Source organism: Typopeltis vanoorti, chromosome 20 (genome assembly GCF_054136105.1).
Source record: "Typopeltis vanoorti isolate ZY-2024b chromosome 20, IOZ_Tvanoo_1.0, whole genome shotgun sequence".
NCBI classification, from domain to species: Eukaryota; Metazoa; Arthropoda; class Arachnida; order Uropygi; family Thelyphonidae; genus Typopeltis; species Typopeltis vanoorti.
The window spans coordinates 99,410,465-99,425,888 of NC_143568.1; the positions used below are offsets into that span (position 1 = coordinate 99,410,465).

The window sequence follows — 15,424 nt, forward strand, 5'->3', positions numbered from 1 at the left end:
TAATTTGGAAATAGACAGCAGAATAAACAAAGTATGGCTGGGAACCAGTTGAATAAATTTAACTGAAATAAGAGAAAAAAAATAGCCAAAACAATAAACTAGTAAACATGTATTTAAAATGGTTAAATTTTTAATTATTTTCTTTGTGCTGTATTCATTCCATTAAATTTTTCTTCTGAATATCATTCAATCAGAAGTATATAAGATAACAGTTTTCAAACCAGTTTTTAAGTTATGTATCCGACCATTCTGAGAAAAATTTGGGGCTTGAACATTAATAGCAGAATCATTAAAAATGAAGACCTTGGGAAGGAACTTGACATATAGTCATACTGGTTGGTATCTGCTTTCCAGCCAACAGGCTCTGGAAAGCAGATACATCCGTTCACAAACATCCATTCCCACAGAGCCACTGTGGGAATGGATGTTTGTGATTGTCTTTAGGTGGGAAATGAATTTCATTGCCTGGTATAAGACCACCACCCTGCTTATTGGAGACATGAAGTGGCTTTTGAAAAAGTTCCACGTTTGGCTTCTAAGCAAGATTTTTGGACTTTTTTATATAAAAGAAAAATATACAAAAAATATACAAAATCAATAAATAGAAAAAAAATCTTTTTCCCAACTATGATGCAAATGTACTATAGGTTTACCAATAAACTTTTCCTGGGTGGGAGCCATGTGAGAGTACAAGTGAATGTATGAATTTGAATGCAATGAAAGACTGTATATAAGAATGTGTGAGCAGGCCTAATCTAAGTTATGGTCACTTAATCGGAATGGGAGAGGAAAGGTAAACAAAAATGGATATTTGGTGCCTAGATGAAGACCAAGAACTCCACTTGTTTTCATAAATTAAGAAACAGAAAAAAAAATCACAATGTGGGAGGAGAGAGGAAAAATGTATGAAAGTGGTACATTATGCAAAATGTGATGCTGAGTTTGGTTATTATATACAAATGAGTGGCTCTGTCAGCAGTATATGCAATTGAACCATAGCATTATTTAGTAATTTTCCATTTCATGCCTCCATTGAGAACAAGATATTTCATTATAGTAGCATTCTTGGATATGGCTACAAGATATCATTTAACCGATGAATTCAGGCTGGCCGAAATCAGGCAGGAGTAGCCAGATGGTTACATGAAAATAGTTCTGTGGTTCATAAACTGTGGAACCAATTCCAGCAGTCACAAACAGCATCTCGGAGATACAGTGAATGAAGATCAACACTACAACCTCAATGGGTGACAGATCTCCAATTATCTGCTTGTCAAAACAGCAGTGCCACCCCAAATTAGCTATGATTTGTCTTTGTATCAGCTACAGGAATATCAGAGAAATATTCCTGTAGATGTTGCCACAGGAGGGGGGAGAGAGAGAGAGAGAGAGAGCATTTGAAATAGGCCAGTTTCCATTCATCTGGACCCAAGACCAATGGGGGTCTGTATTGTTCATAGACTAGTCCTGATTTACTCCACATAGCAATAACAAGTATGTTCTGATCTGGAAAGAACAGGGAACGGTGTTATCCTTCTATTATCTATGAAAGCAATACTTATGGTGGAAGTAGTGTGATGGTTTGAGGTGGCATTTTGTTGGGTAGATGCAGTGACGTGTATGTGCTTCCTGGTGAAACAATGAATGCTGCAACTTATTGAGATGAGTTCCTGTACCCCTATGTTTGTCTTGGGTGTAATAAAAGACATTTATCCTACAAGACGATACCGATCATCCTCATCAAGCGAAGTTCATGGACCAATATCTTCGAAAAAGGACTATCTAAGGATTGACCACCCAGGTGGCCTGACCTTAATCGTATTGAGCATTTCAGGGGTGATCTAGGTAGATGTGTCTGCCCTTTCTTGACACCTCTTTCAGATGGTTCATTATCATTTTATGTTTATAGAAAAGTCAATGTGCATTGAAAGATACTTGCATAAAGTCACTGCATTGCTTTCCACATACACAGGAGGTGGGGTTTTAGGCTGGAGCTGTCTAGTTTTATGTCCTAGTGCACGCCACAGAACTAATTTGTGTCACTCTTCTGTAGCTGATGGCTTTAGCCTTCATGAAATAGGGTAATACTGCATACAGTGCCTATATATTGGGTAAGTCTTGAAGATAATCCAAAGTTCTGCATAAATATAATCTACAACCACTTTTAAACCACACATCATTGAATGTGACAAGAACCATTAACATATGTTAATGGTTCTTCTTGTCACATATATTAACATCATGAAACACATGTTAACATCATTAAGGACACCCTTAATAACATATTAAGGCTGTCTAATACATGGTCACACGGAAACCCTAATATTGGACACCTTTCACATAGGATGAAATGTAATAAAACTAGTACTACATTGAAGCTATACAAGTTCAAGTTGGAATCACCTTTAGCAGTGAAGCAGTCCTTAAAACAAGTGTGGTGACTGCTTTAATTTGAATACTTTTTTAGGCTACTTTTAATCTAGCCTTTGTGTGCATCTTGATAGAACTTTTGTTTTTATCTGTTGAAATTTTATTTTCACAATTGCTTGATTGTTGGTGCTGTGTTCTGTGAAGTGTTTTTTGTGCTCTGAGGATGAGATTGAAGTGTAGCAAAATATCAGCTTGGTAAATTGATATAAATAATTTGTTCTTGGACTAATGGTCCACAGTATGCAATTGTAAACTTGGGTTTTCTGTTTCAAATAATCAGTTTCTGTTGTTAATGCATTTATATTGTGTGGAAAAGCTCGATTGTTCATATATAATGTAATAGTTGTGCATAGTGAACATATCATGTTTATGTATACCATGGATGTAGCAGAAAATTTGCTTGTAAGTTAGTATATTCAAAGTAAGTACAGCAATCCCTCAATTAGTGCACCTAATGCATTCCTTAAAACAGGTGCATTAATCGAATATAATAACCTATGGGGAAAAGTATAATTCATTTCTCAAATTTCTTTTTAGAACCTTATTTTTTTTTATAAAAGAATTAAGGAATGTCTCAGGACCTAGTTAAAGGAAAATCATGAAGCTGAAAGACAATAAAACATCCAGAATATAAATTTATTATTCTACTTAACAAAGAATTGAGCTAACGTAGTTTGGCAGGAATTCTTTTTTTTTCTTCATACAACTGACGGTATGGGCCTCTTCTACTCTTCTGCAAATTTTACTGGTTTTCTCTTCATCAGGGTTAGCCTCTAAGCATTGCTGCTTAAAAACTGATTGTACGAAAAATATTTTCAAATTGTTTCTGTGAAATCTCTTTTGGCTGACTATCAGTGGTTAAATTTTCTTCATGTTCTTCGGGATCTTCCCGCTCTGCATCCAAATTTAGCAGGTCTGAATCACTCAATTCTTCAGAATGATATTTACTCTTGGACGTTATCATTGTCATTCTCATCAAAACCCGGTTCATGTCTGATGTTGGCAATTTCCTCAACAACATTATCCATTTCATTTGAAAAGTTTCCAAAATTTTTTGCACAGTGTGGAAGAATGTGCTTCCAAATGGCTCGCATATTGCTAGCAGTAATTTCATTCCAATATTGATGAATATTTTCAATAGCAGATTTAACATTAAATTTCTTCCAGAATTCTACTAATGTCATATAATTTTCACCCAGATGTTGCTTCTATTGCCTGTTTAAATGTTCTTCTCAGGTAGTATGCCTTAAAGGTTGTGATAATCCCCTGGTCCATAGGTTGTATGAGAGAAGTTGTATTTGGTGGTAAAAATTTGGAACATAGTATGCATGGAAGTAGTGTAGTATGCCATTAAAAATAACTTTGTAAAATGTTTTAAATTGATAACTAAATTATTTTATTTCATTCTGGTGAGTGATTTTTTAAAATAGTTAGCCATGAAAATGTATACATAGAAAATTTTTAAAATTTGTAACCTTTTTTTTTGTAAGATGTATATGGGCACACTAATCGAATTTGGGTATCGAAAAAAAAAGATGCACTAATCGGGGGCGCACTAATCGAAGGATTACTGTATTATAATTTAGTGTTTGTGTATGGTTAAAATAAGACTTGCTTAGCTTACTGAAAGTGAGTTTTTACTGCTTCATGACTGAAGTGGAACAGGAATGCTATGCGTGCTGGAGCAGGTGCAAGTAAAAAGAATATGGTAATTAGTAAACAGCTAGGGAAAGAGCTGTGAGAAGATATATATAGAGAGATATGGAAAAAAATTGGAACTAGTTAGAAAAGGTTCCAGTAATAATAGACTTTCATAAAGAAAAAAGTTTAAAAGATGTTAGTTTTTATGTTACAAAGATAACCAGAATAGCAGTTGTGGAAGAAATTTATAGGAATTTTGGATCTTGATAAATGAAGTTTCTCATATAGAGGAACTTAGTCCAAGTAAGAAACATGTTCTTTTTAGCAGGAATATTTTGGGCCCAGATAAGAAGTGATGTTTAATTGTTTTATTGGATTTTAAGACTACTTTCAGTTGTTGAAGTTAAATTTAGAATATTTTATATTTCTTTTAATGTATTTTAATATTATTAAACTATATTCTGTATAGAAGTGTGAAGACTCAATTCACTTAATTATTGAGTAAGATTGATATTCAAGAATAGGGAAGAATTATCACAGCACTATACATATATCTAGGGTCTTGCTTGTGTGTTTAGATTTCGGAATAGAAATCTAATATCACAAGCAGCCTATTTTTACAATTGGTGCAATCAGTAACAAGAGTTTAATAATTTAACAACAAAAAAAAAATTCTACAAACTGTAGTTGATCTTTCTATGCTACTTCCAGTGCTTATACCTTTCTGCACATCTTAATGGGTGGTGGGAAATTGTGCAAGAGGCTAGAAAGTATTGCTGCTGAAATATTCTGGCAGAGAGAGAGAGAGAGAGAGAGAGAGAAGTATGAAAAGTCCCTTGAAATAAGGAAAATATGCAACAGTAACAGTGTCTTACCAAGATAAAAGTTTAAATTAGTTATTTTGGTTTGTGTATCATAAATTATCTTCATTGTAGAAGAATAAAATAGTAAAAAAATCAGATAGCACAAAATTACAATAATGTGCTATCAAAGCAGTTGTTTTCTTATGCACAATTGTGATAATGTCAGGTTGTTAATTATTACACTACTAGGTTCCTTAAAAAAATAAATAAAATTAAGAAATAGTTGCTATTTAATTTTCTGTTTTTCGGCAAGGCTAGCACATCATTGCAGTCAAGATTGAGATGGTGAATAATTTGAACTTTCTTTGAAAAGCAAATTTTTATTTCTCTGTAGCATCTTTACATCATTCCAAGGGATCCTGTGGCTAGTATAATTAATTTCATGTGCTGCAAGAATAGGACTAATTTTTTTAAGAGATTTAAAATATTATTCTGACTTTCAGAAGCACTGACAAATTCGAATGCCTTTATGAAGAGTGCTAAGGTTTATCTCACCCTTAGCTTTGAACTAACCATTTCAGAAATTATTAGTTTTTTATGGATCCTAATAGTGTACCACTTAACAATCTGGTATCCTGGTGGGTGCACAAGAAGATAACCATTGTTTATAACTAAAATATCAAATTTAACACCATAGTTTTAGTAAAATATCTTTACTGGATTACATATTTTTATTTGTGTCACTGCTAAAAATTAAGCTTTGAGTCAGAAATGATTTTTTGCATGATTTCACTCGATCAACTAAGATAACGTTGTGTTATGTTTTATGAGAAATTTTCATATATTGTTACATTTAATAAAAGTTGCTTTGGAAATTTTGAGTTTCAGAGAGCTGTAGAAATTGTTTTTACTTAATTCTGAGAAGAAAAAAAAAACCTAATAAAGGGATTTTTATTTGAATATAAAATTTATTTTATTTTAAATCAGCAGTTAATAAATAAAAATAATAAAAAAAATAGCATAACTATTCTTCATCAAATTCCTGACATGTACTCTCAAGGGGTGTATGGGATATGATAGTACTACATGAAAAATTTACATCATTACTAACTTCCTATCTACCATTTTCCTCAAAATCAGTCTGTTACTTGTCAATACTCCAAGATTATCAGATCTTATATTTCTATCGTCTAAGGCACTTTGTACCGCATCAATCCACCTATATCTTGGTCTTCCTCTGGGTCGTTTTCCTGCCAACCTGGCAGAGAACACTTGTTTTGCTAATCTTTCCTCGCCCAGTCTGTTTAAGTTACCATACCACCTGAGATTAGCTCTGCTAATGCATTCCTGGATGCTGACAATGTCAAGTTCTTTCCTAATATCCTTGTTTTTATTATGATATTGCCATTGATGCCATCTGTTCATGCCTCTAATCTTTCTCAGTGCTCTCATATCTGCGGTCTCTAGTCTTTGGTCAAGTGTTTTACTTCTGACCCAGCTCTCAGATCCATAAGTTAAAACTGGTTTGAACACTGTCTTATATACAGCTAATTTAGTGTTCTGACTAATTTCTCTCTTATTCCATATGAATTTATTCAATTGACTTCCTACCATACCAGCATTATTGATTCTGTTGTCTATTTCCATATTTAATTTATCATCTTCACTAAAAATCGTGCCTAAGTAGCTGAAATGTTTTACTTGTTCCACAGGTTCTCCGTTCACAACACAGTTAACATTTTCAACAATCTTACCTATTTTTATTGTCTTTGTCTTTTTAATGCTGACCTTCATACAATATTTTATTACAACAGTTATTCAATTTAGTCAGGGAATCTTGCAAACTTGTAGCGGATTTATTTAGAAGTATAACATCGTCTGCATAAAGCAAAGAGTTGACTTTAACATCTCCAATTCTGATATCATGTTTAATATCACTTTCTTTCGTAATGTGATCCATATAGATAATGAATAACAGAGGGGATAATGTACATCCTTGTCTCACACCAGATTTAACATTAAACTATCTTCCTGTACTTCAATTCTAACTGGTGTCTTACAACTCAAACAAAGACTAAGTAAATATTGCTTGATATAATGCCCATTGACACCATATAACTGTAGCATATTTAATAGCTTCTCCCTTGACACCTTGTCATATGCCTTTTCCAGATCGACAAAACTTAAATACAGATCTTTGTTATATTCCCATGCTTTCTTAACTATTTGTCTTGAAGTGAAGATCTGATCCTGACAGCTTCTATTTGGCCTGAATCCAGCTTGTTCTTCACCAAGCTTTTCTTCCACAATTCTTCTCAACCGTTTCTCAAGTTTACTTGCATAGATCTTGCCAGGAAAAACACTCAGTAGGGAAATAATTCTCTCATTCAGTTTTATTTCCTTTTTATATATGGGTACTATTAGAGCTCTACTCCAATCATCGGGAATTAGTCCCTCTGTCCAGGCTTTCTGAACTATGCAGTGGAGCCACTGTAAGACTTTTATACCAACATACTTCAGCATTTCTGGTCGAATATCATCTACTCCTGCTGCCTTTCCTCATTTCAAGCCTTTGATGGCTTTTTCTACTTCAAGTATGGATATGTATTTCTGACTGTATGCCTGTTGAGTGTTTTTTACCACCGTGCTATTACTGCTTATTTTATTTAGCAATTTTTCGAAGTAATTACTCCATACTTCAAGGATATCTTTTTCTCCAGTTTTCATATGACCTTTATCATCTCTAATTCTTTTTACAGCAGTCTTTCCTCTATTTCTAAGCTTCTTCAACAACCTCTAGAATATCTTACTACCTCCTTGATATTTATTTTCTATGTTCTTGCCAAAAGTTCTTCCATGAATTTTGTTTAGTTAGTTTTACATTTGTCTTTGTATTCTCTAAGAGAAAAAGCTGACTTATTTGCCAGGAACTTTTGATATGCTTTCTTCTTTTCCTTCACTGCCTCTTTAACTTCCTGTGTCCACCATGGAGTTCTGATTTTGCTATCCTTGTAGACTACCTCACCACATGCTTCTCTGGCTGAATCAATCATTGTTTTCTTCAAGGCTTGCCACTGAATCTCCAACGTTTGGTTCCTGTTCTCAAACTCTTTCATTTTTTCTTCAATAATCTTTGTGTAGTTTAGTCTATAGTTCACATCTGAGAGCTGCTCAACTTTTATTCGCTTTAAAACTTTCTTACATGTTATTCTTTTCAATATGAAATTCAATTATGTTCTGCTCAAGACTAAATAGTGATCACTTTCAATTTCAAATCCTCTGTACACTCTCTGGTGTCTTGCCCCAAGGAAAAAACATTACTATCAACAATAACATAGTCAATGAGACTTTTCTTATTCCTTGCCTCTTCTCTCCATGTGAATTTGTGCACATTTTTATGTTGGAAAATGGTGTTAGTAATAACCAGTCCATGTCCTGAGCAGAAATTCAAGAGATATTTGCCATTATTATTAGCTTTTCACTTTTCTCCAAATTTTCCCAAAATATTTTTGTATGTCTGACAATCATTTCCTACTCTGCTATTTAGATCCCCAACAAGGACCAACTTTTCCTTTTTCATTGTGTCAGTTGTTTTTCTAAAGCATCAAAAAATTCCTCCACTTCTTCCCTAACAGAACCTTCTGTGGGAACATAAGCACAAATAAGTCTCATTGTCCAATTCCCCATTCTGATATTTACTCACATTGCTCTACTTGAGACTGCCTGCCATTCAAGAAGATTAGTCTCGTATTTAGTATTGAATACTATGACTACTCTTTCTTTTCCTTGATTGTCATTTCCTGAATATAACACTTTGTATTTATTGCTCAGAAAGATCTCACCAGTTTTTGTCCTTTTTGTTTCAGTCACCCCTGTTATGTCGATCTGGTACTTATTTAATTCATCAGCTAGCTCCATTTCTTTGCCATTCAGGCTTCTTATGTTGATAGTACCGATCTTTAACTCTGGTGATGTTCAGTTGTGGTGTGCTTTCAGATTTGTTCCAATAGCTGACTTTTCGTGTTCGCCCTGGTTCCTTCCCTGGCAAAAACGTGGGTTTTTTTAACCAGGGCGATGCCCCAGCTGGCATGAAATTTTGTCATGTTGTACCATCATTTTGTATATTGGTTTAAGCCAATAAGAATGCAATTTGATCGTTCAAATCCCAAATTGCCAGCCCATCCTCGTTCGTTCAGTATCCAGGTAGATACCCAACAGGGTGCACCACAAGAGAAAGTTAGGATTGGATGTTAGGTCAGAAACTCTGGTCGTTTTTCCACTATCCTTTAAAGGCTATGTGGAGGTCTACTCTCAGTTATATGGCTTTGACCTTTAAGTACCTCTTCTTTGAGGAAAGAAATTTAATCTGGTTTTGAATTATCAGATCATTACCCACACTAAATTGTTTGAATTTTTTTTTGTTTAGTGATGTTGAACTTTCCATCTGTTTATTTACCCTTGCTCTTTATTTGTTTAGTTACGTCATTTGGCAGATGGGCGGACAGCATCGCCACCATCTCTGAGTATAGGTCCGTTAGATAAATCAAAAGCACTTCAAGAAGAAGATTTGCTTCAAAACATGATGGATAGAAGCTCTCCACAACACCATTCGCAAATTTTTGGTGAAAAAATCTTGCAAAATACTGCTGGTGATTTACAAGGTAATGAATTTATTATTAATATGAAAGTTTGAAAATCATTCCCCACCCAAACTTGAACATGATGCTCACTGATATATCCGTTTCCTGAAACGTTTCATCAATTTTGGATTTCATACATTTTATTTAAATAAATTGAAATGAATTGCAAAAATAATCATGTCTGTATTAAAACTTAAATGTGCATATTGATTGAAACTTGATATATGTTAATATATTCAGCTAAAGCTGCTTTGGGACATCAAAAAAATCGGGTAGTAATTTTGTATGTATGTCAGTTGTTTATTATGTTTCAGCTGCTTTTACAATTTTTTTTATATAAAAAAATCATTAGAATGAAAAATAATACTTAATTGACAAAGCCATAGAGCTTAACTGCTGTAACTGTTCACATCTTTGCAAAAGATGTGAACGGTTACAGCAGTATTTATTAATTGCTGAAATTTTGAATGACAGTTTATGTGCAGTTCGTATGAAAGACATCAAGCAAAATAGTACTTTGATGAGAGATGTTTGATAATATGCAATTTGCATTAAGCATGTTAATATTGTACTGTATAACAAGGATAAAAGAATGCAAAGGAGAGTTTTTGAATATGAAGAAGCACAGGCTAGCCTATTCAAGGTTGATCAGAAAGAAAACTAAATATTTGCTTATTGCCAGTAAATGGCTCAACTGTTATATACAGGGTGTTCGGGATAAATTTGACATATTTATAATTAATTATATTTTTCCGTAAGTTACATGTATTAACACACACTTCTCTTCATTTAAAAGTTTGGACCCTTCTTCATTCATATACAAGATGTCAGAAAGGATGGATAGCTGGAACCCACCTGAATCATGGAAGAGAATAACTTGTATCATGATGATTCGTGCCCGCCATCAAAATAAGGATATTACGACTGCTGCCCAATGCTCCCTGAATACAGTAAAAACAATCAGGCATGAACTAGAGACTTGCAATGGTGACTACGAGGATGTAGCAAGAAGAAAGATCCCTAGCAGACGATCTGATTGCGTTCGTACAGCAGAATTCCTCGCAAATCTGCAGGAACAGGTGTTGAAGAACCCTGGCATTGGAATTCGGGCTTTGTTCGTGGAGTTGCTAACTGTAGTCAAGCCCTGGATAACAAGGGTAGCCAATGGTAGGCCGTATGTATGGCAGCAGGATTCGGCCCCTTGCCACACCTCAGGGAAAAGTCAAAAATGGTTGTCTGAAAATTTCTACGACTTCACCAGTCCAAATGTTTGGCCTCCAAACTCCCCAGACCTTAACCCCATGGATTATTTTGTATGGGGTGCAGTTGAAAAAGACACCAATCGCACTTCCAGTAATACAAAAGCCCAGTTAATGGATAAAATTAAAACAGTTTTTGCGGCCCTTCCCAGGGAGACTGTAGCATCAGCTTGTTCGAGGTTCCGAAGCAGAATTGAAGCTGTGATCGATGCTAATGGTGGTTATTTTGAGTAAATCTTGTTGATAGTATTGTAATTAACTCTGCCTGTAATGTTTTTTTGTCAATTCATTAAATTTAATAGATACAAAGAAGATTTTCTTTTTCCTTACGAAACTGTCAAATTTATCCCGAACACCCTGTATATATATATATATATATTTTTTTTTTTTCAACTTTTTTTTTCTCTAGTTTCTCTTTCAAATGCGAATGTAATTTAGGAACACTTTTTTTTGAAGAAATTGAGAGTTAATGTTGTGGCCATCCTTGATAGACTTAAATCTCCTGGTGGGAGACTGCAATAAAAGTATAAATGATGTTTTAGCCAATTTGGATATTATCAAAAATGGTATTCATATAAGAGCTGTTGAATATTTTCTTAAAATCTGATTGAAAAAGAGTACAATATTAAAATTTCTTTCTGTTTAGAATTAGGAAGACAGCACCAGATTGGCAATTCTGACATATTTTCTCAGCTGATGCAAAATTCTCAACAACAGAGCAGACAACAGCAGCAGCACAACGTTCAAGGTGTTACAGTAGATATGTTAGCAAAATTATTAGGAACTCAACAATCTGGAACCCCCACTCTCAGTTCATCTGTTAATACAAATCAGAACAGTCAGCATCATCCTAGTATTGGCTCTTTTGGTAACCACAATGACCAGTCAATAGCAAGTAAGTAAGTAATTTAAAGCTGAAAAGTAGATTGTATGAAAATGGCTTGTCATATTTGTCATGACCACCCTGAATTCAGGATATTATAATTTACATAAAAAAATAAAATTATACTAGAAAAAGTTAAATGCATGTGAAACACAAAAACTGCAGGTGTGTTCATGATTATTAAGTTGTTACATCATAACTAAATAACAGTCGTTGTTCAAATACAGTGCATGATTATGCTCACCAGACACAAGTAATGTTTTGATGGAGTCACCCAAGAATAAATTCATATGCCACTCTTGCAGTGAATTATTCATATGATGCTATTTTTTAAAAATATAAAGTTGTGTTATTAGGCATTTTTAATAAATTAAAATTGCAGTCACTATTCATCATTTTCTTATATGCATTCTCAATTGTTGTTTAAGATGGTAGTACTACATAATTTTAAGTTAACATTAATTTCCTATCAACATCCCCTCTCCATTAACTTCTATTAACTGAAGTTAATCTAATCTGCCTATATCTTGGTCTTCTAAGTTATTTCTTGATATAGTGATATCAAATCTTTTTTTTTTTTGCTTATCTTTTCTATTTAAATGACTTCCTTAAATGAGCCTTATTCACACAATTTTGATGCTCATGATGCCATGTCCGTTTTTTGATATAATTCTTCTTTTTTTTTTTATGCTATTGCTTCTGTTCTCTAATTTTCATGCAGACCTATAAAACTAACAGATGAACACAAATATTTCTGTGGCTTAGCAAACCTTCATTTAATTTCTGGTATTGAGGCCATGATATTTCTAAAAAAAAAAAAAACAAAAAAAAAAACAGATTTATTAAGATCAACAGTATAACCCAACAAGTTCCATAAGTCATTATCAAATTCCTGATATATATACATACCCTCAAGGGGTGTACAGGTATGATAGTACTACATGAAAAATTTACATCATTACTAACTTCCTATCTACAGTTTTCCTTCAAATCAGTCTGTTACCTGTCAAGACTCCAATATTATCAGGACTTATATTTCTGTCTTCTAAGGCACTTTTTACTGTATCAATCCACCTATATCTTGGTCCAAACCGAAATTCCAAATGATGATACAACATGACAGTTCCATAAGTCATCAGACTTGCATCATCATGGCTTCAAGACTTGTAATTACTTTTTTCCTAGCCTTCTTTATACAAAAGATATAAGAACTTCAACACAGATTCATATAAACAAAGTAACAGAAAAAAGGGAGGAAAAAACATTAACTAATATGTTTGAACTAATGTGTTTGAACAATGCTATTTGTTGCTGTCACATTCTGTTGCGTAATGTTCTTGCCAAACTACTTGGTGACCTGTATTTCTTGTATGGAAGGCTAATCTCTCATAAGAAAAGAAAAAACAGGCATATACAAAATTCATTGCTCTTGTGGCATTTTGCTCTGTAGGCCAGACATGATTGTCTGAAGAAAGAGAGAGATTCACATGTCTAAACACATTAGACATTAAGAAAATGAAGAAATCAAATCAGGATTAGCATTCCACCTTACAAATACAGGCCACAAAGTATCTTGGCAAGAAACAGAAATGCTGTATATTGATCATAACTCTTTTATAAGAAAATGTAAAGAAGCCTCAGAAATGCTCTATATCCCCACACAATGTAGCAAAAATCCAAGTTTGCTATGCATTGATCAAAAATCTAATATCCACAAAATTGAATATGACAAAACTGCCACAGAATGTGACAGCAACAATTAGCATTGTTTCAATGCTTGCAAATTAGTTAATACAGCATTTTTCACTTTGTGTGTATGTACCAGTATAGTTCTTATAACATCTATGGTGAATTTTTTTTTTTCTAGTTTTTCATACAAGTCTTGTGCCTCTGGTCATGTAAGTCTGATGACTTACAGAACTTGTATGTTTATATTATTTATTTTAATAAATCTTATGTTTAAAAACATGTGATCTTAACATTGGAAATTAAATGAAGAAAGCTAATCAACACTGTTTACTTAAAAGAAAACAAAACTCGGCATCACTTGAAAAGTAACCTCTGGAAAATGCATGTTATAAAAATCATAGTTCAGTATAATTCAGGATTTCATTGCAGTACTAACTTGTAATCAGCAGCTATAAAATTATTTAACAGTCATCTACTACATCAAATGCCATCATACCAAGAGCTTCTTCATCATAACTGACTACCAAAAAGTTCCCACAAAATACTCATAGGCAGAGCTGCTATGCTAAGTTGCTATAGTAGACTATGCTTGTTTCCTTATTCATGTACTGTATGAGAATTTTAGATTTGTTAATCTTAAATGTTATCAGTCCTTACTAGCATTTCTAAATGCATCCAGTTCTGTCTTATTTCTCATTTAAAAAAAAAAAAAAAAAAAAAAAAAAGAATGATTTCTCCCAGTATTATTTTTGACAACACCCAAATTTATAGACAATTCGAGATTTCTCTTCTTGGAATTACTCTGACAACAAGTCTCTCCTGGCAAAAGCACATCACAACCATTGCATTCTCAGCTTCCTGAAAACTAGGATTTCTCTTTTGCTCAGAACAATACTTCACCCTGAACAGCTGCTAACCTTATACAAATCACAAATCCACCCATTTACTGAATACTGCTTTCACATATGGGTTCACCCCCCCCCCTAAAAACACCCTCATAATACTTGATTGACTCAATACAAAGGAGAGCAATGAGACTTATGACAACCCCCCCCCCCCCCGCTCCCACTTTCGCACAGATGTTTGGTTTTTGCAATATATATATTTTACAAATATTTCCATGGAAATGTTCATCTGAAATAGCATCAAATAATTTCCCCACTTAGTACTAAGCTCGTTGGAACATGTGTAGCTGCTGCTCAAAATCCCTTCACAGTGCACCCTGAGACCCACAGAACAACCTACTACCCATATACATACAAATGTACATATATGGGTAGTGGGTTGATCAACCAACCTCTTGTATATGGGCTCTCTCTCTCCATGTAGGTGTATAAAACACTACTGATGATATATTTCTGTATTTTTCATTACTAATTTAGGTACAATTAACTGTTTAGTTTTTCTCAGATCAGCATACATCCTCCTTCGATTAATTTCATTGGTGAATTAGTGAGCTCTTTCACTAGTTCATAGCTTACCAAATTTCAGAGCTAATGTAGTTTGTATCCAAATTGTGTAGCCCTCCTTGTGCAGCAGTACTAAATATTACAGTAACAAAAAAGAGTGAGGGGTTTTTAAGCACTACCATAATTCTGTGCTCAAACAAGGAAATGCATCCATAATCCTTGTTGTGACAGATTATAACCAAGGTTGAATGAAATACTGAGTAACTAACAGCAAAACTGAAACCGAGCCCATGTGGAATGTACATTGTAGATTAAAAAAAAAATCTCATTCTGCCATCTACATAACATGCCATGTGGATGGTAAACTACTTTAAAGAATAAACCCTGGATATGTGGCTTATCCAAAATTCACAAAACAGGGATGTTGTTGCTTTCCATTATGAAAGTATCACTGGGCTGACACTGATAGTTTCATAGTGAAAAAGAAATATCAGTGGCCACTTATGCAGATATACAAATAACTAGCTGTTATCTTATTATTATTATTATTATTATTATTATTATTATTATATATATATATATATATATATATATATATATATTGGATAATTGGATCTCTTCCCTGCATAGCTGTATTCTATCATTGTATGACAAATACCGGCTTTCAGAT

The 15,424-nt window shown here is 33.7% G+C and overlaps 1 protein-coding gene across 3 annotated transcripts in view; it reads left to right on the top strand.

Annotated features, from left to right (window-relative positions):
• LOC150095705 (uncharacterized) overlaps window positions 1-15,424 on the top strand; it is a 338,480-nt gene that overhangs the window by 184,361 nt on the left and 138,695 nt on the right. For all 3 annotated transcript variants that reach the window (XM_090410275.1, XM_090410277.1, XM_090410278.1), the window contains exons 11-12: window positions 9,352-9,535; window positions 11,420-11,668. In XM_090410275.1, coding sequence (XP_090266401.1) covers window positions 9,352-9,535; window positions 11,420-11,668 — 433 coding nt within the window. The remainder of the gene's footprint in view (window positions 1-9,351; window positions 9,536-11,419; window positions 11,669-15,424) is intronic.